General features: G+C 44.0%; 1 protein-coding gene and 1 pseudogene across 1 annotated transcript; one reads left to right on the top strand and one right to left on the bottom strand.

Moving 5' to 3' along the window:
* Window positions 1-53: 53 nt before the first annotated feature.
* LOC122490411 lies at window positions 54-3361 on the bottom strand (annotated as a pseudogene).
* Window positions 3362-17224: 13863 nt separating this feature from the next.
* Window positions 17225-21041, top strand: RNF182 (ring finger protein 182). The gene has a single exon (XM_043590781.1). It carries the CDS (start codon window positions 18041-18043, stop codon window positions 18782-18784), a length of 744 nt encoding a protein of 247 aa, XP_043446716.1. The 5' UTR covers window positions 17225-18040; the 3' UTR covers window positions 18785-21041.
* The last annotated feature ends 1483 nt before the right edge of the window (window positions 21042-22524 follow it).

Genomic DNA, 22524 nt, shown 5'->3' with positions numbered 1-22524 from the left:
GATCATGACCTGAGTTGAAGTCGGACGCTTACCAACTGAGCCACCCAGGCGCCCCCAAAGTCGAGTGTATTTAGCCACACTCAGCTCATAACAGAGTGAATGAGTAAGTGGAGTAATAATTCGTATTATAGCCTATTGCTACGGGAACTGGCAACAGAACAAGTTGGTAAAGGCAGGCGGAGGAACTCTTTTTTGAAGAATTAGAACCAAGGGGCTCCATAATCACCTGGCATCTGTTCAGTGTTGTACCTGTAGTAGAAACGTGCATGATGGGAACTCCAGGGATCTTTCCATCCTTCACTAAGAGTCCTGGTCAGCTGTGGCCACGGCGTGGCACTGCTTAGTTACCATCTCTACTGAGCGGTCATTCTCATAGGTTCCTTGGTGTGTGCACGGTCATCTTCCAGCCTTGGATCCTTGGCAGTCCTTAGGGCCCCTTAATACTTGTGCCCCCGTCTCTCAGTTTCGGCCGTTAAAATCAGTTATACAAGGGATACACTTGGCATACCGACAGCCCATCATTGACTATCCTAAGTCGACTTTGGCTTTAATGGAAAAGTGGATAACGTTAGTATCAGCCAGGATGTGGTAAGGTGGGCCCAGCTGTGTGTTATATTGGGAGAATGAGCAGGAAGGATGTTGGGGGACTTCTGTGGCCTTGAGCGCACTGGGATCTTGCTTTTCTTTCTTTTCAGGTTTTAACCTGTTCTTCCCTTCAAGTCTCTGATCTCTGAGACTAGGCCTTCACTTGACGGTCATGTATTTCTTGCTTCTTTTGCTTCCCCATTTCACCCTGCCCTGTTGTTGTTAATAGCTATTTATTTATTAAAAGAATCATTTTCGATGTTTATTTATTTTTGAGAGCTAGAGATAGAGCGCGAGTGGGGGAAGAGGAAGAGAGACAGGGAGACACAGAATCTGAAGCAGGCTCCAGGCTCTGAGCTGTCAGTACAGAGCCAGAGGCGGGGCTCAAACCCGCGAAACATGAGATTGTGACCTGAGCCGAAGTCAGACGCTTAACCGGCTGAGCCACTCAGACGCCCCAAATAACTGTTTATTTTAATTTTCCACTACACCCGGTCTCTGCATTGGCCCAATCTCGGCTAGCTATCCTTTGCTTTAGACTCTATGACATTGCTTCTATGACATTATTTCTCCATGTAATATATCTCGTCCCACAACACGTTTCCCTCCTTTCCATGAAGATTTTCTTTTTACTTTTTTTAAGAGGAAGTAGCATCTTTTGTTTTTAATGTTTATTTATTTTGAGAGAGAGGGAGAGAAACAGGGAGAGAGAGACAGAGAGAGAGAGAGAAGCAGGGAGAGAGAGAATCCCAAGCAGACTCCATGCTGTCAACACAGAGCCCAATGCGGGGCTCGATCTCATGAACCGTGAGACTGTGACGTGAGTAGAAATCAAGACTCAGGGGCGCCTGGGTGGCGCAGTCGGTTAAGCGTCTGACTTCAGCCAGGTCACGATCTCGCGGTCCGTGAGTTCGAGCCCCGCGTCGGGCTCTGGGCTGATGGCTCAGAGCCTGGAGCCTGTTTCCGATTCTGTGTCTCCCTCTCTCTCTGCCCCTCCCCCGTTCATGCTCTGTCTCTCTCTGTCCCAAAAATAAATAAACGTTGAAAAAAAAAATTAAAAAAAAAAAAAAGACTCAGACACTTAACTGACTGAGCACTCAGGCGCCCCTCCACAAAGATTTTCTAGACTAATTCTGACCACCTTTAAGGATACTAGCATCTGAGCTCTATTTTTCTCTCAACCATAAAATTGGGAGAAATGTTTTTTCATACCTTAGAAGCTTCCCTAAGCCAATTATTTTCTGGGCTGATAAGAAAGACAGCAGCACTCTTCTAGGTTTGCCTTTTGAGGGTCTGAGTGTTTAATGGGTCTGTCACACAACACAGTCGCTTAACCTTAATATGTAATAAATACAAAAGTATCTTTCTTCACAGTGCGCTGCTTTTCCTGTCCAACTATCATTTTTATCGCCTCAAAAATAATGCCGTAGCGTTTCGCTTTATCCTGATCTTTGTGGTTGAGTTTGTGCCAGTCAGTAACGCCACATTTTGTAGCCGTGTTGCAAAGTGACATCTTCATTAAGGTTGAGTCCGAAAAGCCTATTGAGAAAAGCCATTCAGGGCAAATAAATGCAACGAAATCTGACTTGATTTCCGTTTCCCCTTGCCCATTTTTTGGCCCATTATTAAAGCATTTTTGCCCCTTATTAAAGCATTTGGTGAATTCGATTGTTCTCATTTTGCGGAGTCAGAGCACAGTTGGACTTTGGTAGCTGTAAATATACTACATTTCAGGAGGTGTTGTAAATGTTTTTATTAGTGCTGGAGAAGAGGTGATGTGTACTTTAGAATTTGGGAAGTGAACAAAACACTTTGGGGAGAGGAAGAGTATTTTTGTCACTTTGTTTTTATCGTAGAGTAATGTTATAAACATAACACCTTTCTAGCTTTTCCTGTGTCTATAATAATTTTGAGAAAGCTGTGTTTAGATATAGTGGTGATGACAGTTTTGCTTAGTATATCAGGGTACATTTAGAGAAAATGAAAAAAGGTCTTAGAGCAACATATAGCTTCTTAGGTTGATGTCTGGACATTTACAGAGAAACAATCTTAAAGGAATTGTATCCATTTTATTAATGCATATCTTTGATGAGCCTAAACCTGAAGCTAATGGTGGACAAATATGTATGAAAAGTGGGGATTGTCAGTAATGAAGATAAAGGAATTCACTCATTTGTTCAACATCTATGAAGGGCTGCCTAGATGCTGTGATTTATGAATAATTTTACATATTTACTTTCGAGTTAAAGATTTTTTGGGAAATTCATCTGATCGGATTCAGTATTTCTTTACGATAATTATAGGACATTAGATTTATAATTTAAAAACCCAGATTAAAAATGTACAGTGTTCAAGAATGTTTATCAAGACAAAGTGCTCACTTCACCACACTTAGCAACGTGTGATGTGGTAACACCGATTGATGGAGAGAGGAGGAATCTTGGAGATAATTCAATATACTTATTTATTTGGCAACTATTTACTCTGTGCTGGCTTATGATAGGTGCTTGTGCCACAGTGGGAAACAACGTATCAGTGGCACTCGTATTCTTAGAAACTACATTCTAGTAGTGGAGATTGAGAGCAGACAAATTAATTAGTTAAATTGGGATTATGGAAGTTGGTCGAAGAAAAAAAAATGGTGCTATAATAGAAAACAAATGGTAAAAGAATTTTAAAAAGAAGGTAATTAGGGAGGTGCTCCCTGAAGACTTTATCTGCAGGTTCAGATCCATAAGAGAATGAGCTTGGTAAGGACATCTCACATCAAGGACATCGCCTAAAGCAGGAAAGAGCCTGGACTGTCCGTGCAACTTAACAAAGGCCTATGTGATAGGAAGGCAGTGTGGACAGCGGTTTGGGGGGGGGGGCTGGAGGGAAGGCAGGGGCCACACTGTTGTGCCTTGCTGTATGGCGTTTGGATTTTAATCTCTATGCAATGGAAAACTATTGAACAAGCAATAGGTATGATCTAATTTGTATCTTTGGAAGTGCACTTTTGGCTTCTGCAAAGAAAATAGTTTGCAGTGGGGCAAGCTTAGAAGCAGGCAGATCAGTGAGGAGGCAGTTTTGTAGTGGACGAGGTCGAAGATCTGATGAAGGTGGAAAGACTGGAGGCTCACTTTGGAAGCGGAGTTGACTTGACTTGCCCGTGGGTTGGACGTGGGGATGAGACACCCCGTAGAATCAAAGATGACTCCCGGTTTTGGCCCAAAACACAGGAAACTGTGGTGCCGGTCGTTCTAATGGGGACGCTGGCTGGGTGGGAGTTACAGAGGAGGGTTAAGGCCGGTCTCGGACTTAGGTTAATTCGCCATATTTATAAGAGACAGGTGGTGGTGTCCAGTGGGCGGTATGGAGCTGAGAAGAAAGGCACGAGCTGTAGACACAAAATTGGGGGAGTTGTCAGATGGTTTTTAAAGCTGTTGGGGTAAATGAGACAATCCAAGGGAAAGATGGCAAATAGAGAAGGAGCATGTGGCTCAAGGCCAAGTGCGAGGATGCTCTAGCATTTAGAGATTTGACAGAAGAAGAGCTGGCGGAGAACGTTGAGAACGAGCAGTCAGGAAGAGAAATGGAAGAGTGTTCCATCGCGGCAGCAACGAGAAGAGAGGGTTTCAGGAGGAAGGGGGTCGTCACTGGGTAGAAAGCTGTCGAGAGGTAAAACCAGATAAAGGCAGAAAAGGATCCACGTACCTTTATAATCAGCATCTGCTTTCAGAACTCTTGTCTTGTTTGTCTTTGCGTCCCCAGCATCTAGCATCTAGCCGGACACACAACAGATACGAGGAAAATAGTTGTCGAATGATTAAATGAAAGAGAGTTTCAAAAGACAGCTGTATCATGAACGAGTCAGTCAAGAATTCAATTCAGCAGCTGATCTCTTAAGTGAGTTTCTAAATCCATCGAGACAACGTTACCATCAATTGCTAATAAACTGATAAAAACATATCAGAAGGTTTTGATCTTCCGCGTGACTTCAGGAACGTGACTGCGTTCTTTTTGGACAAGTAGATCCGTTCCATCTTTGTTCCAAAAGAGAGGTGCTTACATTGGTTTGGAAAAAGAGGGAATATTTGCATGTGTGCGTGTGTAACGTTCGTTTCATTTACTGAAACTGGCACCAAAATAGTTCAGCTGCTTCCACCTAAGTTTGAAATTGAAATTGCAGAAAGGGTGCAAAGCACCTCAGTTTCTTTAGACATTTTATTCTTTCTTGATATGGTCAGAGAGTTTTAGTAAGCCTTGGCCAAGGGAAATTACGGAGGAAGGAATTAATAGCAAAGAGATTTGTTTAATGGGGAAGGAGTCAGTCACTTTTAATAATGTCATGTGCAGCCTGTATCCCCGTTAACCCTTGATTTTCTTAAATCTTATCTTTGCCTCTTCCAAGTAAAGAGGAAGGTACAAATCAACGAATCGAAACTTGTAAGACTTCTACATGATCTGTTAATGCCCCCTGTAGACAGATTAAGAAAAACATAATAAAAGATCTCTTGCAACTCATCAGGTAGTGGAGCTTAGTATGATATTGCAGAATTAGTAGCATATACTTTATTTGCAGCGTGTTCTGTCTATAGACAGAAAACCTGTGTACCTTTCGGTACTGTATTCAATGCAGAGTCTTCTGTTAATACCAGATTGGAATGCTGAAGGACTTTATTTTTTTTTAGAGAAGGCCCAAGTGAGCGAGGGAGGGAGGGAGACAGAGAGAGAGAGAATATCCCACGAGGGGTAAAGAGGCGGAGTGGGGGGGGGGGCGGGGAGAGAAGGGAGAGTGAGAAGGAGGGCTCACCTGGGGCTCATGTTTTTACACGAAGTGGGGCTCACGCTCACCCGATGTGAGACTCGAACTCACCAACCGTGAGGTCATGACCTGGGCGGAAGTCAGAGGCTTCACGACTGAGCCACCCAGGCGCCCCTGAGTACTTTAAAAATATCAATGGCTATGTTACTTCTAGATTTCCAGGACATCCATATGGTGCTTATTTATGCAAAAGTGTTTATGCCTATGTGATTTCATGGAATCACTGCCTCGTGAGCCAGGGTTCATTATCTTTTAGCCCAAGATCCCATAACCAGTCAGTATCAGAGCTAGCCTGCAAATCTAGGTCTCCTGATTCCAGATCCCTATGTGTTTCCATCTCAGATTGCCAGAAGTGACGGTCATGTTCCTGGCTGTACATCCAGGGCCGTGAGGTTGCCGATGTGGGTCACTATGCATAGGGCGAGGAGTACCTAGTTTTTCGCCTTGGTTGCTGGACGTTCATTTGGATTAAAACCCTAGCAAAGAATGCATCATAAATCTCTCCTCCGCCATGTATAAATAGCGGCTTCTTGTCCAAAATCAATAGCCTAGAATTGTAGATCATTAACTTGGCTGTATTCGAATAGATTATGGTTCCCTATCAAATTAAATTGCTTGGTCCTGGAGGAGGGGCAAGAGTTTTAATCTTTGAGGGAAGTTTCTGGGATGGTGTGTGTGCTGTCAGGCAGCCATTAAGGATTATGGGTGTTGCAGATTAAATTCATTGGGAGTCAGCTGTTGATCTGTTAGGAATGAGTGCTCGGTATCTGTCAAGGCAATTCTTTTAGGGTTTTCTAAGTGACAGCCGTTTATAATAGCAAGAAAGATTGCTTTTAACGAAAAGGCATAATAGCAGAAACCTGAACTCTGAGGCGGTCATGCCGTAATATGAAAGTTCAAATATTGCTAATGTTTCCCAAATCATTAGTCAGAGAATTTAGGCTGTCATAAAAACTGATGCCCCGGGGCGCCTGGGTGGCGCAGTCGGTTAAGCGTCCGACTTCAGCCAGGTCACGATCTCGCGGTCCGTGAGTTCGAGCCCCGTGTCAGGCTCTGGGCTGATGGCTCAGAGCCTGGAGCCTGTTTCCGATTCTGTGTCTCGCTCTCTCTCTGCCCCTCCCCCATTCATGCTCTGTCTCTCTCTGTCCCAAAAATAAATAAACGTTGAAAAAAAAATTAAAAAAAAAAACTGATGCCCACGAAGTGACCATGTTTGAGGAGTGAGGCTCCTTTTGCAAAAAAAAAAAAAAAAAAAAAAGAAATTGAAAGACAGAAGCAAATCGTTAGCACTGGCTCTCAAAACAGAAACCATAGATCACGGAAATGACAGTCCCTTAGTTTGTATCAGTTTTGTGTCGTCGTCGTTGTTATTGTTAGAGAGCCCTTCAAGATCTCTCGACTCATCATGTAGAAAGCGATGCTAGTCATGTTTATTTTCCAGGATGGGAGGAGGATCCAGGAAATGAGAGTTGGAACTTGGCAGCTGTTGCTCTGAAATAAGGGGAAAAATAGAACCTGTTCCGTTGATGCCAAATTAAAATGGTTGATGGACTCTGGGAGCATGATTCAGGCTAAATGAAACCTGTGTGAGAATCACTTGGAAGAACCTAAAGTCACCCCAAGGCATAGAAAATCAACTTGCATGGACAGTAGAGCAATACACAGGCCAGAGCCCCAATAGGCGGAAAATAGGATCACAGCGACAGTTTGTTTCTGAGCTCCGTTTGTCCTAACTTAGGGCATCTTGGAAAAAATGCTTACCTTCTATGGGCATTTACACATCTGTTAAAAGGGAATTATAATTGCCTTTCACCGTTAGGAAGATTATGCAGGATTTCTAAAAGTTTTGAGCTTCTTAGAGGCTTATAATTAACAGAAACTTATGATAAAGATCATAAAGGTTTATATATAGCAAAAATACAAGAACTGGATTTTGACCAAGAATTTTCTCACACAGACAAAAATTGCAAGAACCACAGGGTCAGGCAGCTTCCGAGTACGTAAGAATGTCTAAATCTTCTAGGTAGGAACAGCGGCCATTGATAAATGAGGAAGATAATTTCTTTGGACAGAGATTAGCTTTGGATTTTGTCAGAAAGGGATAGTTTAGCATGGTAGGCTGGTGATCTATTGTTGTAAAGCAAACCACTTGAACACATGGTGGTTTAAAGTAACAGCCATTTTATTTGCTCATGATTCTGTGGATCAGCATTTTCTACTGGGTTCTGTAGGGATGATTCTTTGGCTGGTCTCTCTTAGGGTCACTCATTCAATGGATATAATCACTGGTGGTTCAGCAGAGGCTGGTTGCGCCATGATGGTCTCACTCGCATGACTGGTGTTGGTGTGGATGTTTTGATACTGGCTTTTGTCTGGGCTTCTTGTCTTCACGGAGAGTAGCCTGGGCTTCTCCACATGGCTGTCCCAGGGTCCTAAGAGGCCAACAGAAGCCGCAAAGCACCCTGAGGTCAAGGGTCAGAACTCTTAGGAAGTCACTTCACTTTGCTATTCAAAGTAAGTCACAAGGTCAGCCTCGATTTCAGGGATGGGGAAGCAGCTTCCTCCACCTGTTGATGGGTCAATGGAAAGTCACATTGCAAAGGGCTGTGGAGAATTATTACAACTCCATTTGCATGCAAACAATCTACACGTGATGGGGGAAGGGCAAAGGATAGTTAGGTAAAATGGTCTACTAGTAAATTTAAAATTGAAATAGAAGAATTATATCATGAAAAGCTGGGGGAGAAGACCCAAGATAGCCTAAGATCCAAACAGGAAAGACCATGAACAGTCTAAGTTTTTGAAAGTATATATGAATATTTTTGAAATATAAAAATATGATATGAAGAATTCTTTTTTAAAATTTTTTTGATGTTTACTTATTTTTGAGAGAGAGACAGAGCGTGGTTGGGGGAGGGGCAGAGAGAGAGGGAGACACAGAATCGGAAGCAGGCTCCAGGCTCTGAGCGGTCAGCACAGAGCCCGATGTGGGGCTCGAACCCACCAACTGCGAGATCATGACCTGAGCTGAAGTCGGATGCTTAACCGACTAAGCCACTGAGGCGCCCCTGAAGAATTCTGATCTAGTGGTTTTTTGATGTAACTGATATGTGTTAATACAGCTTCCGAAATAGAAACCGGGACTTGAGAGGTAGCAAGATAGCCAAGGAAAAAGTAAGAGGATTCTGATACTTGTGGGTGGCAAGTTTATGTATTCGTGGGGTAAGACAGTTTGCTATAGAAGGAATAACACAAAAGAATATTCGGGAAGGAGAATCCTTTTTAAAAAGTGAATTTCAGAAATCTTTATGAACTTAGAGATGTATATCAGTTTGACATGTGTCTTTACATAACAGTCACTGAACATGATGAGGACTCCCATGTCCCGCCCCCCCCTCCCCCAATTAAATTTTTATCACAAATTCCCATGTTTTTGATCTGGATTCACATTTGAAAAAGAAACCCAGGAATTATAGTTGGTGAGGATTCTGGGAAGATGGCAAAGTAAACTGGTTCACTATCCTGCCATTCTCCATTCTCCCCTGCCTCTCCTGACCCAGACCAACCCCTGGAGCCAACAGAACCCGCAGTGCAGGGAAGTCCTGAGCTCTGTAGAAGTTGAGGGTGAGAGGGAGCGGGTGGGGGCTTACTTCCTGGGCTGGATGGGGCTGGCAATAAAGATGGTCATCTGATAAGATGGGCATCCTCCTGGGGGAGGATCAGAATGCATCGGATACTATATAGAGCCTGATCTACAAAGGTTGAGGGTGTGTTGCAAGGAAAATTGAAAACCTCCCTCGCCCCACTGTGTGCACGTGACTGTGTGTGTACGTGTCCCACAAAAGACCAAGGAGAAGACGAACCCTTGGGCTGAGTCCTCCCTGTTTCGGAGGCTGGGAGAGAGTGAGGAGACTCTAGAACATAAAGCCCTCCGCCTTGGTGCCTCGGCAGGGCCCTGGTGCCTGCCTGCTGTCGCACTGCTCCAGGAGTCACTCTACAGGAACAGAGGCCACTGTGCTCCCACTGCTGATGCAAGTGCAGCCACGTGGGTCCTCCGACAATCCAACCTGAACCCCAGCGATCCAACAAAGAGAAATAATGGCACCACAGCCAGCGAGAAGACAGTCCGTGAGAACAGATAGAACACACGGTTAACGCGATAGAGCAGCGGCTGGAGACGGATGACAACCTGACAAGACGTTAGTTAAGAGCATATAAGGAGATTTAAATGCAGCACGAAAAGGCTTCCTAGAGATGAAATGCGTGAATTTCCAATCAAACATTTCAGCAAATGAATTAAAGGAGGCGACGATTATTCCTGAGGCTTGAATTAGCACCCTGGCCAGTCAGGCAGAAGAACCCGAGAGCACAGAACAAAAATATAAAGGACGGAAATCACAAGAGAAAACAGATCCAGGGAATGCAATGTGTGAGTAACAGGAAAGGCAGAAGGAGGCAAAGGAACGGATGGAGGAAAGGCCATAATTACATAAATATAAGAAACGATTTTTTCTGAGCTTTAATATCAAGCCTGGAGTCTATAAATTAAAAAAAAAATTGTGACGTTTATTTTTGAGAGACAGCGTGAGTGGGGGAGGGGCAGAGAGAGAGGGAGACACAGAATCTGAAGCTGGCTCCGGGCTCTGAGCTGTCAGCACAGAGCCCAATGCGAGGTTTGAACTCACAAACTGCGAGACCATGATCTGCCTGAGCCGAAGTGGGACGCTTAACCGACTGAGTCACCCAGGTGCCCCTGGAGTCTATAAATTCAAATGGCTCATCAAGTTCCAGGCAAGATTTATGAAAACACATCTCTGTATATATTGGGAAAGCGCTTGAACTCTTGAGAATAAAAAGCAAAATCTTAGAAGCTTCCAGACAGAGAAAACGAATGAACTACCATGAAGAAGTATCAGACTAGCCCCAGATTTCTCATGTATGACAGAGAGTGTTAGAGACAGTAGAGTAACTTCCAGAGACAAAAAGCCAGCAGCCTAAAAGCCACATATATACCCATGCTGCCATTTCCCTGTCAGAGTAAAAGAAAATTTGCTGCTCTGTGGGAACTCAGAGATGCCATCACCCATTTTCTGACAAAAATACTCCAGAAACAGTATCAAACAAAAAGTATCCACATGAGAAGCTCAACAGAAACACCGCAAGGTGAGGAGAGATACTAGCAGAGGAAATTTTTCTACGTTAATCAGTTAACTCAAGTGGGAAGGAAAGAATAAATTGGAATATAGCAGTCTTGACATTCAATGAAAATGAGCTAAAATTTCCCCATTAAACGTTTGATACTGTTAGACTGAGTTAATAGGCAAAATGCATTAGTCTGGTGTTTGTAAGAAAAACACTTGAGACAAAGCGAGAGAAGGTGAAAATAAAAGGATGGACGAAGATCCCATGCAAATACGGAGAGTCAGAAACTAGCAATATGAGGTTTAGACAGGTAGTATTTAAGGGAAAGGCATAAGTCAGATAAGCAAAGACATTACATAATGATTTTTAAAAGGCACAGTTGATGAGGGAGGTAAATAAACCTGTATGTATAGAATAACATAGCCACTAAATCTGTAAAGCAAAAGTATTACAAATGCAAATATAGTTATGGTGAGAAATTGCATAAACATCTCTTGCTTGTCTCAACCTGTGCTAACCTTGTATAGAGCCCTAAGATGGAGAAATAGAACAAATAAAAAAGTTGGGTTTGATGGGCATGGGACACCTCACATCCCTTAACACAGAATATTCATTTCTGAATCAGATGCAAAACTGGATCATATACTTGATCACAAAGAAGACCTTAGCAAATTCAAAGGCAAGGGATTCTTATAGATCTTGTTCTCTGATCATAACACAGTAATATTAGAACCAAATAATGGAAGGTAGTAAAAAGACCCTTTACTGTTTGGAAATTTAAAAACACTCTTTAAAACCTTAGCATCAAAGGAGAAAACAAAAGTCAATTTAGAAGATACCTAGATATCTGTCAAAGGAGCACAATTTATTCCCAAAGGCTTGGGATAGAGTGAAAGCTGTAGCTAGTGGGAATTTTACAGCCTTTAGATGTTTTCATTACTTAAGAATAAAGACCAATTGTACCCTTATTATAAAGTGAGAAAAAGGAATGACAAAACAAACTAACAAGTTAGAAAGAGGGAACAATAAAAATGAAGGCTGAAGCTCATAAAACAAAAAATAACGTAAAGGACAAATGCATTTTCTTTCTAGTTCTTTGAAACAGCAAAATAGATACAAAGATTCATGTGTTTGATTAGGAAATAAACAGTAAAAAATGTACAAGACCAGAAATGAGAACAAAGACGTAATCAGAGAGGCAGGAACGAATCAAAGAAGATAGCAAAGAGAACGGTATTCAACGCTATGGCAACGAACTTGAAAAACTAGAAGAGATAGGTTATTTCCTTGCCAAATATAAATGTCCAAATTTGGAAGAAAATAAAATTAGGACTGTATCTTATACCGTATATAAAACTGAAAACAAGTTAAAAATAAAGCGAGACAAACTTTGTAGGAAAACAGCCAGATGCATAATATTAGGAGCAGCATTAAGATCGGAGACCTAGAAGCTGCAAGAGCGAGGGTGAGCACCTGACTGTCCGAAGAGTCAAATATTTTGCATTTCAAAACATATGAAGCAAAGCCAATAAATAGCAAAATTTGAGGAAGCGTTTGCAATACAGAGGACAGAGTTTCGTGTGTCTCATGACAAGGAATGTTTACAAATGGACAAGAAAGGCCCAACAATCCAATAGAAAAATAAGCAAGAAATGAGAAGGTGTAGTTCAGAGAGGAGCAGACCCAGGAAGCCAACAGGCGAGAAGGCACTCAGACCCAACTCATGATCTGTCACCCCTCAGACGGGCAAACATTTGAAGTCCAATAGCATCTATTGCTGGTGGGGGACAAAGTACTTTTATTACTACTGGTCGACGTATGGGTTACACTCCTGTTGGAGAGCAGGCTGGCCGCATCTGTTAGGGGTGACATCCGTTTGACTCAGGAACTCCACTCGTTTTCTTTCAAAGAGATAAAAACACCTGGTTGTAAGGATGCGTATCACGAGGTTGTGTTCTGCCGAAATGTATGTGTTGGGGAAGAATGGAGATGGATGAACGTCGACCAGGAGAGAGGTGGTTGGCTGTATTACGGTGTATCCAAATGATGAATGAAATATGCACTCGTGAAAAAAGGAATTTTTCATCAGTTGAATTGAGAGCTTTTCATGAACCGTCATTGAATGGGAAAAGCAAGATGCGGACAAGTGGGTATTAAATAGTCAAGACAATGGAAAACACGGTGCTTGTGTGTGCCATTATAATGATATGTACCGGATAAATATGTGCACATGGAACTATATACAGAAGAAACATACCAGCTAGTTAATATGTGTGACTGGGGGGGGGGGGGACGGGGAAGAAGGTAGCATTGACGCTGATGTGGATGGAGGGAGTGAAGAGGAGAAATTAGCCAGATACACAAGAAGACACACACTCATGCGTGCGGACGCGCGCACACCCGCGACTAATAAACAATGATATTTATGACGACCTTTGCATGTTTAGTAAATTTAAATTTGTATGTATATGTGCATGTGTGCTCGCGCACACAAGTGAAATTTTAAAAGTACATGTATTCAGTTTTACAAATCATTTATAATTTCTGCCCTAGCAAGGAGGAACCTAGATCTAAAAACATAATACATTCTCAAATCAAATACAGCATGGTAATTGTGTCCAGGGCTCTTGGGGTTGTAAGTAGCAGAAATCCAATCAAAACACCAGCAGAAGCAAAGAAGGGAATTCATTGGCTCACAGGAGCCTCCACCCAGGTCCGGTTCACCTGTCGTCAGGTGGCTGCCTTTTGCCTCTGTCTGTATCTCCACCTTCTGCTGTCTTGTATTTCTCTTTTTACTTTTGGCTTTGGCTTTTTCTCCCTTTTTCTCCCTCTGGAGGGCAGGACAGTTCCTGGAAACATCTTTTTCTGGTCTGTGCGCCCTCCCTTGGCCTTCCGGGTCACAAAGCCACACCTCTGGAGAGAAGGGAGGCAGCGCGGGCAGTGGACGGTGGAAACACAAGTCACGTGGTTTGCATGCGCGGGGAGCACGTCCCCGCAGAAGCGGTGGCAGTGGCAGGAGGGGGTGCAGGTCTGTGTAAAGGAGAAAACCAGAAGATCCCCAGGTAGACGGAAACCACAGATGTCTGCTGGAGGCTTTGCCTCAGATAGACGCAAAATTTGCATCTTTAGGATCAAAAGAATTGAGCAGTGGAGGAAGTGGGTTTGAGTCAAACAATAAGTCCCGTACATTTAGGGCAGTGCAATTAAACGTCGTTCTGATAGCGCCAAGATTCATAGTAGGTAATTATTTACGTGGATGGTCTTACCCCAGATGACTTATAAAAGGATTAAAGGCTATTAAGTGGTTGATAAGGAATATCACCTTCATATATTTAAATATGTATTTTTCCAGGAAAAGAAAACCTTTTCCCAGCTTTACTGAAATGCAGTTGACATACACCGTTGTGTAAATTTAAGGTGTAACCGTGATGTGATACGTGTACATATTGCAAAATGTTTACCACGATAACATTGGTGTAACACATCTGTCATCTTGCATAATTATGTGTGTTTATTTTTGAGGCGGTTTTAGCATGCCAGACTCTCTCCCCTGTGCCTGCTGAGACAGACTTTCAGCAGTAGTTCTCCTCAAGGAACGCGCCAGACCGGCGTGTCTTAAAGATTCCGTTCATTTCAATATTGACTTAACAGTAGTGCCTGGATGTTTAGGTGATAAATAAGTGACATTTCAATTTTGTGGCAGAAAAAAAAAAAGAAAAGAAATGGAATTACAGATCATAGAGGGAAAGATAAGTTGATCTAAAATACCTACTGACAGAAAAATCCAGGCTATTAAAAATACCAAAAATATTTAGGTATTTCCTTTCCCTTCCCTCCCCTCCCTTCCCTGTCCTACCCCTCTCCGCCCCCTCTCCCCTCCCCTCCCCTCTCCCCTTCTTACTTCTTACTTCTTACTTTTTACCGTGAAAGATAACACCAGTACAGAAACAACGTATTGCCCGATGGCATGTCACCAACTGAGCACTCCTGAGAACCCAGAGGACCATCAGCCTGTCAGCCGGTGCCCTCTGACCCCGCTTCTCCACCCCTTCAAAGGCATCCGAGATCCTGACTTGGATGTTAATCAATTCCTGGCTTTTCGTCTTAGCTTTACCACCTAAACTTGCATCCGCACAGCTTAGTTTTGCCTCTGTGTGTGTGTGTGTGTGTGTGTGTGTGTGTGTGTGTGTGTGTGTTTTGAGCTTTCTAAAAATGGAACCCTGCGGTATGTGCTCTTTTGGGTCTGACTTCCTTCACTCCGCATCGTGACTGTTGCCTGCAGCTCTTGTCAGGGGTGAACGCATAGCTTTTGGAGGACCAAATAACTCTGACTCGTGGCAGCCCAATGAAGTTACAGATTTTCGGTTATTAGTCGAGTCCTTTGAGAGACCCTCGAGTCACAAGGAGACAGATGAAGTATTTACTCTTAAGAACTCCAGCTGGTGGTACCCTGCCTTCCAGAGAGGAACGATCACCATGCTGCTTTATGGCATCCCAGGAAAAAACCCTTGTCCTGGCCGCATTTCCAGGGATGCAACTCAAGGCTGTCCGCCAGCCCTGCCCAGGGGGGGCCTCTCTCAGAGGCAGGACTTAAAGTATTTCTGCTGGTGAGAGCAGGTTTGCTACGGTTGGCCTTAGGACTGAAGTAGATGTCTCTTTGATTGGATATTCGAACATCTGGTATTTTCTTTGCATGTTATCAAGAAGCCCCCGATGTGAAGTTTTATAAAGAGGAACATTATCACATAACACCGTGTCACCACATTCGAAGGTCCGATAGAGTGGTTTTCTGTGACAAAAGGAAAGCTTTGTTTCAAAGCGTGATACAGAAAGTATTAATGGGACGAGCTGCTCATCAAATGCTGAATTTTCACATCCATATAAGCTTCTTGCTGATGTTACTAGGTGCACAGTCTAGCTTTCTCTGATTTTGCTAACTTATCCTCACTGAATATTTCACTTGCTCTTTTCCAGATGTCTCGCCGTATATGTTTACATTTTGTCTTTTACTTTTTCGCACACCTTCACACACATCGGTCCTTTCGATGGCGATGGAGGCAGTCACTGCTGCGAATTCTAGCCCTATTATTAGTTTCAGCCCGCCTGGGTTTTGGAAGGCATTAAGGCCCATTGGGATGGGCCTTTGGTCTGTGCGTGGCCACAGGGGACTCCTGACAAGGGGGAGCTGTCCAGGAAGCGGACCTGCCCGGTGCCGGGCCCCATTCTGTGAAGGTGGCGAGGACTGGGTGTCGTGACAGGGATAGAACATCTTCATGGCCCTTGGCTCCCCTCCTGGAGATAGATGTCCATCCCACAGGAGACTAGGAAGCCAGCTTTGTAGAATTGTGGGCAAGATACAGTCCCATTTCGCGATCACATGGGCACATGCTTCAGGACCAGGAATGAAGAAAACATTGAGGGCACATGGAAAGAAAGGGCACAGAAGAGAGGATGTGTGTGTCTGTGTATCCTTTTTTTGTGTGTAAGAGTAGATATACAGAAATTGGCTTATGATGGCAGTTTTGAAATACATGCATTTGTATACAATAAACTCTATTAAAAAAAAAAAAACCCGGGGCACCTGGGTGGCTCAGTGGGTTAAGCCCCCAGCTTCGGCTCAGGTCATGATCTCATGGTTCATGAGTTCAAGCCCCACGTCGGGCTCTGTGCCGACAGCTCGGAGCCTGGAGCCTGTTTCGGATTCTTGGTCTCCGTCTCTCTCTGCCCCTCCCCCACTTGTGCTCTGTCTCTCTCTCTCTGTCCCTCAAAGATAAATAAATGTAAAAACTAAAAACTAAAAAAAAACAAACAAAAAAACAAACAAAAAAAAAACCCTACCTCCGTGTCTTGGGTGACACTAGAGATTCTGTTTATGGAGTGACTTCCTTTTCCCAACAATATGTCTCGTAACTGCCATCCATTATGCCTTTTTGTATTATATGATATCAATTAACAAATTAGCTGAAGTCATAAAAAGGAAGATAATATATATTCACAAGCCAGCTGTTCATAATTCCAAATATTTCAAGTCGAGGTACCTGCTGCCTCTTCTCTGTTAAGCAGGATGACCCACAGCGAAGTGAATCCTCGAAGAGTTGTGCTGGGCTTTCTAGAGCTGCTGCGGCAGCCTTCCGCCACTGGGCTTGGAAGCGTGCTCAGAAATTCAAGTACATTTCTATATTTTCCCCAGCAAAACATAAGATCAATCTCTTACCAAAACAGTCATACACGTCAAAGCCAAATACTGGTGATGTGGAGACGGCCCAGACTTCAGCCCCCTTTATGACTGCTAATAATCGAGGACTGACTGGGCGCACGAAATCAAGCCTCAGCCTTCTGTCCAGAGCCAGTAACAGCACCCGAGGGCTGACGTTAGGCACTGTTGACTCTATTATGCTTTCTGTTCACTGCAGAGACAGAGTTTACATGAAATAAACAGGGCGAGTAGGGGAACTTTGAGGACTTCGTCCCCATAGCCATGCATGCACGATTCTTCTTGCTTAGAGATGCAACTGTGCATGTATTGTTTACTTCTCTTTTAAATGTTTGCTTATTTTTTTAGCGATAGAGCAGGAGTGTGAGTGGGGGAGGGGCAGAGAGAGAGGGAGAGAGAGAATCCCAAGCAGGCTCCGTGCTGTCCGCACGGAGCCCGACGTGGGTCTCGAACTCAAGAACCGTGAGATCATGACCTGGGCTGAAATCAAGAGTCAGATGCGTACCCACTGAGCCACCCAGCTGCCCTTGTGTTTACTTCTCTTTTTTGAGAGTTAGACTTGGCCTGGTTGTAATGCTTGTGTCACGTGTCATCTGCCCCATTCTTCCCGGAGTGAACTTATCCTTAAGGCTTTCCTTCTTTTGTGTGTATTCCTAAGCACTGCTGAGGGTATTTAGAAGACTGGCATTTACGGTCTTGATGATCTGAATCGATCAGTCTGTACTGAATGGAATTTGATTGCAAATGTGTCTGTTTCTGATACACGTCCCGTTCTGTTTTCAAAGGGCCCAGAAATGTTACGAGTTTCAGAGAGAATCTGTATCTAGTCAAAATCACGATGCTCTAGAATGTACTTAGACCGGTAGGAATCTGGATTCGTTCTTTCCTACTGTATCTGTGGACTGAGAAAGCTAAGCATGGAGACAACACTTTCCTGTCCTGGCACAGAAATGTGTGAGGAGGTGAAGGGGCTCTAACCTTTAAATCTATGGCTTCTCAGCCACTGGAGCTCCGAAAATTCCAGAAGGCCCTTTTCAGTGAACTCTTCACTATATTAGAATCTCTTTTTTTCCTTTGCAGACCCTGCATGTGGCCTTTTTAAATATGTGTTTGAGACAGAGTGAATGTAGAAGCTCAAAATGCCTGGACGATTTCTGATTTCTGTCCCTCCTCCTCCTGCCCTTTGGCCCCACTGCCTGATTCGGATGATGTGATATTCAGAGGGACACCTTCATCGAAGTCAGCCTTCGGAGAGACACTTCTGGCCAAAGACCGTGTCCACACCATTCAGGATGGCCAGTCAGCCGCCGGAAGATGGGGCAGACTCTCAGGTGTCCGACGAGCTCGAGTGTAAGATCTGTTACAATCGGTACAACCTGAAGCAGAGGAAACCCAAAGTGCTGGAGTGTTGTCACAGGGTCTGTGCCAAATGCCTCTACAAGATCATAGACTTCGGGGACTCCCCGCAAGGCGTCATCGTCTGCCCTTTCTGCAGGTTTGAGACCTGCCTGCCGGATGATGAAGTCAGCAGCCTGCCGGATGACAACAACATCCTGGTAAACTTGACTTGCGGAGGCAAAGGCAAGAAGTGCCTGCCAGAAAACCCTACCGAGCTGCTGCTGACCCCCAAGAGGCTGGCGTCTCTCGTCAGCCCTTCTCACGCTCCCTCCAACTGCCTGGTCATAACCATCATGGAGGTGCAGAGAGAGAGCTCCCCGTCTCTGAGCTCCACTCCTGTGGTCGAGTTCTACCGGCCTGCAAGTTTCGACTCTGTCACCACCGTGTCCCACAACTGGACCGTGTGGAACTGTACATCCCTGCTGTTTCAGACATCCATCCGGGTGCTGGTTTGGCTGCTGGGTTTGCTCTACTTCAGCTCCTTACCCCTAGGGATCTACTTACTCGTGTCTAAGAAGGTCACCCTCGGGGTCGTCTTTGTCAGCCTCGTCCCTTCGAGCCTCGTCATCCTCATGGTGTACGGTTTCTGCCAGTGCGTTTGTCACGAGTTTCTAGACTGTGTGGCCCCTTCTTCTTAACCGACGTGCAAACTAGGAAATTTGACACCCGTTGCCACCTTTGAAGTTAGGTCACTCATCATTTGTTTATTTTGTATTTCTCTGCGAGGAGCGTCCGTGACCTTAACGAAGCCGTTGGCCAAATGTTTGCGGTCTCTTTTTCCACCGAAATCTGGACTCCGTCGGTTTTCCTGTATGCTGGACATAAACACGTTCATTTCTACTTAGGGGTTGGCAAAGACACAGAAATGTAGGAGCTAAGCCTTCCTAGAGCTCTTCCGGGGAGTCTTCCCCCAGAAATGGCCAAGATCTCCCCCAGCCCTGCTAGACAGGCCCCAGGGGCGAGGGGTCAGGCTGTAGTAAGGTCTTTGTAGATGGCTAGGGATGAACGATTTCTCTCGTAATCCTTGATAATCTGTTGTGCAGGGTAGACACGAGAGGAAAGCTGTTCTGAGACACGGCCGCTTAAAAAGTGTGACTCCCCCTGCGCGCCCCCCCCCCCCGCCTCCCCTCCCACACCTGGTTGTTGACGTTCCCTGGAATCTTCAGGTGTTTCGTCTCGAAGTTAAGGCCACTGTCTGTGGTCTGCTGCCCCAGCGAGGGGCTCGTTCCCTGTGCACAAGCCCCTTTGCCAAGAGCGAATCGGCCTCGTGCCCTTGTGCGGTTTCAATTAAATACCTGTTCTGCCACATCACTGAAGAGAAATTAAACCCACCGTGGACTTTGCATCACAGCGCCCTTCATGACAGCACATGGCCCCTTGTCTTTGAGATACACCCTTCCCTCCATATTTATTTTCCTCTCGCCTCAGTCTTCTCTGAAATTCTCACAGCCCGGTTAGTGTTCGTGGAAACCTTCCGTGGAGTCTCTCCCTAAAACGTTTCAGTTGAGTTTTGTCTTGTCAGCCACCTTGTTCAACGAGCCCCACCCCTTACCCAGAATGAGGTTCCCCTGAAATTAGTTGTTAGATACTCATGAGGCTTTTTTTCCCCCCCCACTGTATTTCAAATTCCACTGTGAACTTCTGGAACTTACTCCTATAATGGTTTGGGGTGAATGAATTGTGGCCGTGGAAGCCCAGAAACAATTGTGGAGATGTTCTAGCTCACGGTCTGAGGTGCCGCGGACGGACGTATTTTGCTGTGCTGTACTGAATTGTAACCCAAACACAGCGGTTTAGGCCTGTGTGCAAAATTGTGTTGCAGGAGGCCGGGCAAAGAGATGGGCCAGAAGCGGAGCCGGCGGGCTGCTCGAGAGGACCCTCCCAGGAAACACAAAGGAAACGGCAGAGAACAACTTGACATATCGCTGGTCCTGTTGGCAGTCCATTTTAGAACGGGTTCAAGTTCTTACGTAATTGATTTCAAATAAAAGCGTAAGCCGTGTGACTCGTGTTAATGATTCTGTGACGGAGGGGAAGTCGAATGTATATATTTATGAGAAGATATTGTCTAGCAGGTTTTAGGTTGAGGGAATAGAATGTCCACAGAAACTAGGCCAAAAAAAAAAAAAAAGCGCTTTTCAGTTCCTAAAACCCATTACTGATGATTAACATTAGAATATTTATTACTCTTAGAAAAGGGCGTTACTAACACTACTTGAACTTGTTGGCGATGAAACATTCGTTGCGTGGCACCGTTACAATGGGTCAGTCCAATCTCCGAATTTTTGGGAAGAGTTGACGCTCATTTTTAGAATAGTCGTAGTTTGATTTTAATCGTTTAACTCTTGACTCTGAGAATATGTCCACCCAAGGGGAGTATGACGGGAAAGCATACGTGGGGTGTGGCCCAATGAATTGGAGCCCCAAGTTACAGCTCAATACATTTATAATTTCATAAAATCTAGTTTAGATAGCATTGTGAATGCAGTTTCCAAAAACCCATTTGTACTTAGAGTAAATCTAATGTTTAGGAGGTGTTTTGTGGTTCGGATTTATATATTTATAAGGTTTTTTTTTTTTTAATGTTGATTTTGTCTGAAATGTAACATCAAATAAATTGGTGAGTAATATGAGATTTCTAGAAAGCTCTGGTTGTGGGTACTGTGCATTTTGCTTATTTGTGTAATGTCTGCAGTGCTAAATTCGTGTTTCTTTGAATATTGTGATAGTCTCCTTTTTAAAAAGTTGCTGGTAACTTCATTTGGTTCTAAAGAGTTTTAAATGGAAGACAGCAAAAAACTCTTCATGCTGTTGAATGAAAACACGACAATGCTTCGATATTTTATCCACTGTGATAATATTTTGTTTGTCCATTAAATTGTTATTGTTTCCACACCAGAAGTGTGATTTCTTTGACTCATGGTTGAGATTCAGTTATTACTTTGGACTTCTGTTAACGTCAGATCATTGCAAACCTGAGCTTTTGGAAACACGGACGAAGATGAAACAAAACCATTACCTTTACCTTGATAAATAACATTTTTGGTTTTAATTTGCTTGACTCATTTTCCGGAATGTGCCTTGCCGCTCAGCAGAACAGTGTCCGTTTTAGTCGGGGAATCACTAGCCTTCTGTGATCTGGGCAAATTTTTTTAAATTACCCGATCTTTAAATGTGACCGTTGTTAGGCAAAGTAGACATCACTTGGGAATATGTCATGATTCCCTGTTTACGATAATTAGTGAGTTGGCACCACCTGTTCATCAAGAGTGACGGTTTCCTTCACTTCTGAAATTTTTGCACAGATGAGCAAGGAATCTGGTTAAGGAAGGGCATTGCCTGCGCTAGTCATGACTTAGATGAGTCATGCTTAACGCTGAGAGACCCACAAGTGACGAGCGTTTGCCTGGTTTTGAACGGACACCCTGACTTTGAAGAAGTGTTCTGATATGTCATCCAGGTAGACGCAGATGCCGAAGGAATCCTGTATTGATAGATAAACTGACACCGAAGTATCAATGCCATGTCTTTGAGTCCCGGAGCACAGAAGATGGGGGGAAAGAGTTAACTTGAGTGTAATGGGGGCAAACTATAATCCTCCCTGTTTCTGCATTTTTTTTTTTGAGGCTTGTTCTTTTTCCCCATTCTTTTTGGCAAAAAAAAAAAAAAACACACCACACTGGCGTTAATTCTTTTTTTTTTTTAGCATTTGTTTACTTTTATTTTTTTTATTTTTTTAATATGAAATTTATTGTCAAATTGATTTCCATACAGCACCCAGTGCTCATCCCAACAGGTGCCCTCCTCAATGCCCATCACCCCCCACTCCTCCCTCCCACCCCCCATCAACCCTCATTTTATTTTCAGTTTTTATGAGTCTCTTATGGTTTGGCTCTCTCCCTCTCTAACCCCCCTTTTTTTTTCTTCCCCTCCCCCGTGGTCTTCTGTTAAGTTTCTCAGGATCCACATAAGAGTGGAAACATATGGTATCTTTCTCTGTATGACTTATTTCACTTAGCATCACACTCTCCAGTTCCATCCACGTTGCTACAAAAGGCCAGATTTCATTCTTTCTCATTGCCAAGTAGCATTAATTCTTTTTTATTAATTTTTATTTATTTATGAGGGAGACAGAGGGTGTGAGCAGGGGAGGAACAGAGAGAGGGAGACACAGAATCCGAAGCAGGTTCCAGGCTCTGAGCCGTCAGCACAGAGCCTGACGCGGGGCTCGAACTCCCAGACCGCGAGATCATGACCTGAGCCGAGGTCGGATGCTTAACTGACTGAGCCACCCAGCTGCCCCAAATATTTGCCTTAATTCTTTTGCAACACCCGCAGAAACACCACAGACTATTCCAGAGCTTTCCTCAAAACCAGT

This window comes from Prionailurus bengalensis, chromosome B2 (genome assembly GCF_016509475.1).
Source record: "Prionailurus bengalensis isolate Pbe53 chromosome B2, Fcat_Pben_1.1_paternal_pri, whole genome shotgun sequence".
Lineage (NCBI taxonomy): Eukaryota > Metazoa > Chordata > Mammalia > Carnivora > Felidae > Prionailurus > Prionailurus bengalensis.
This window is presented reverse-complemented; position numbering and strand designations above follow the sequence as displayed.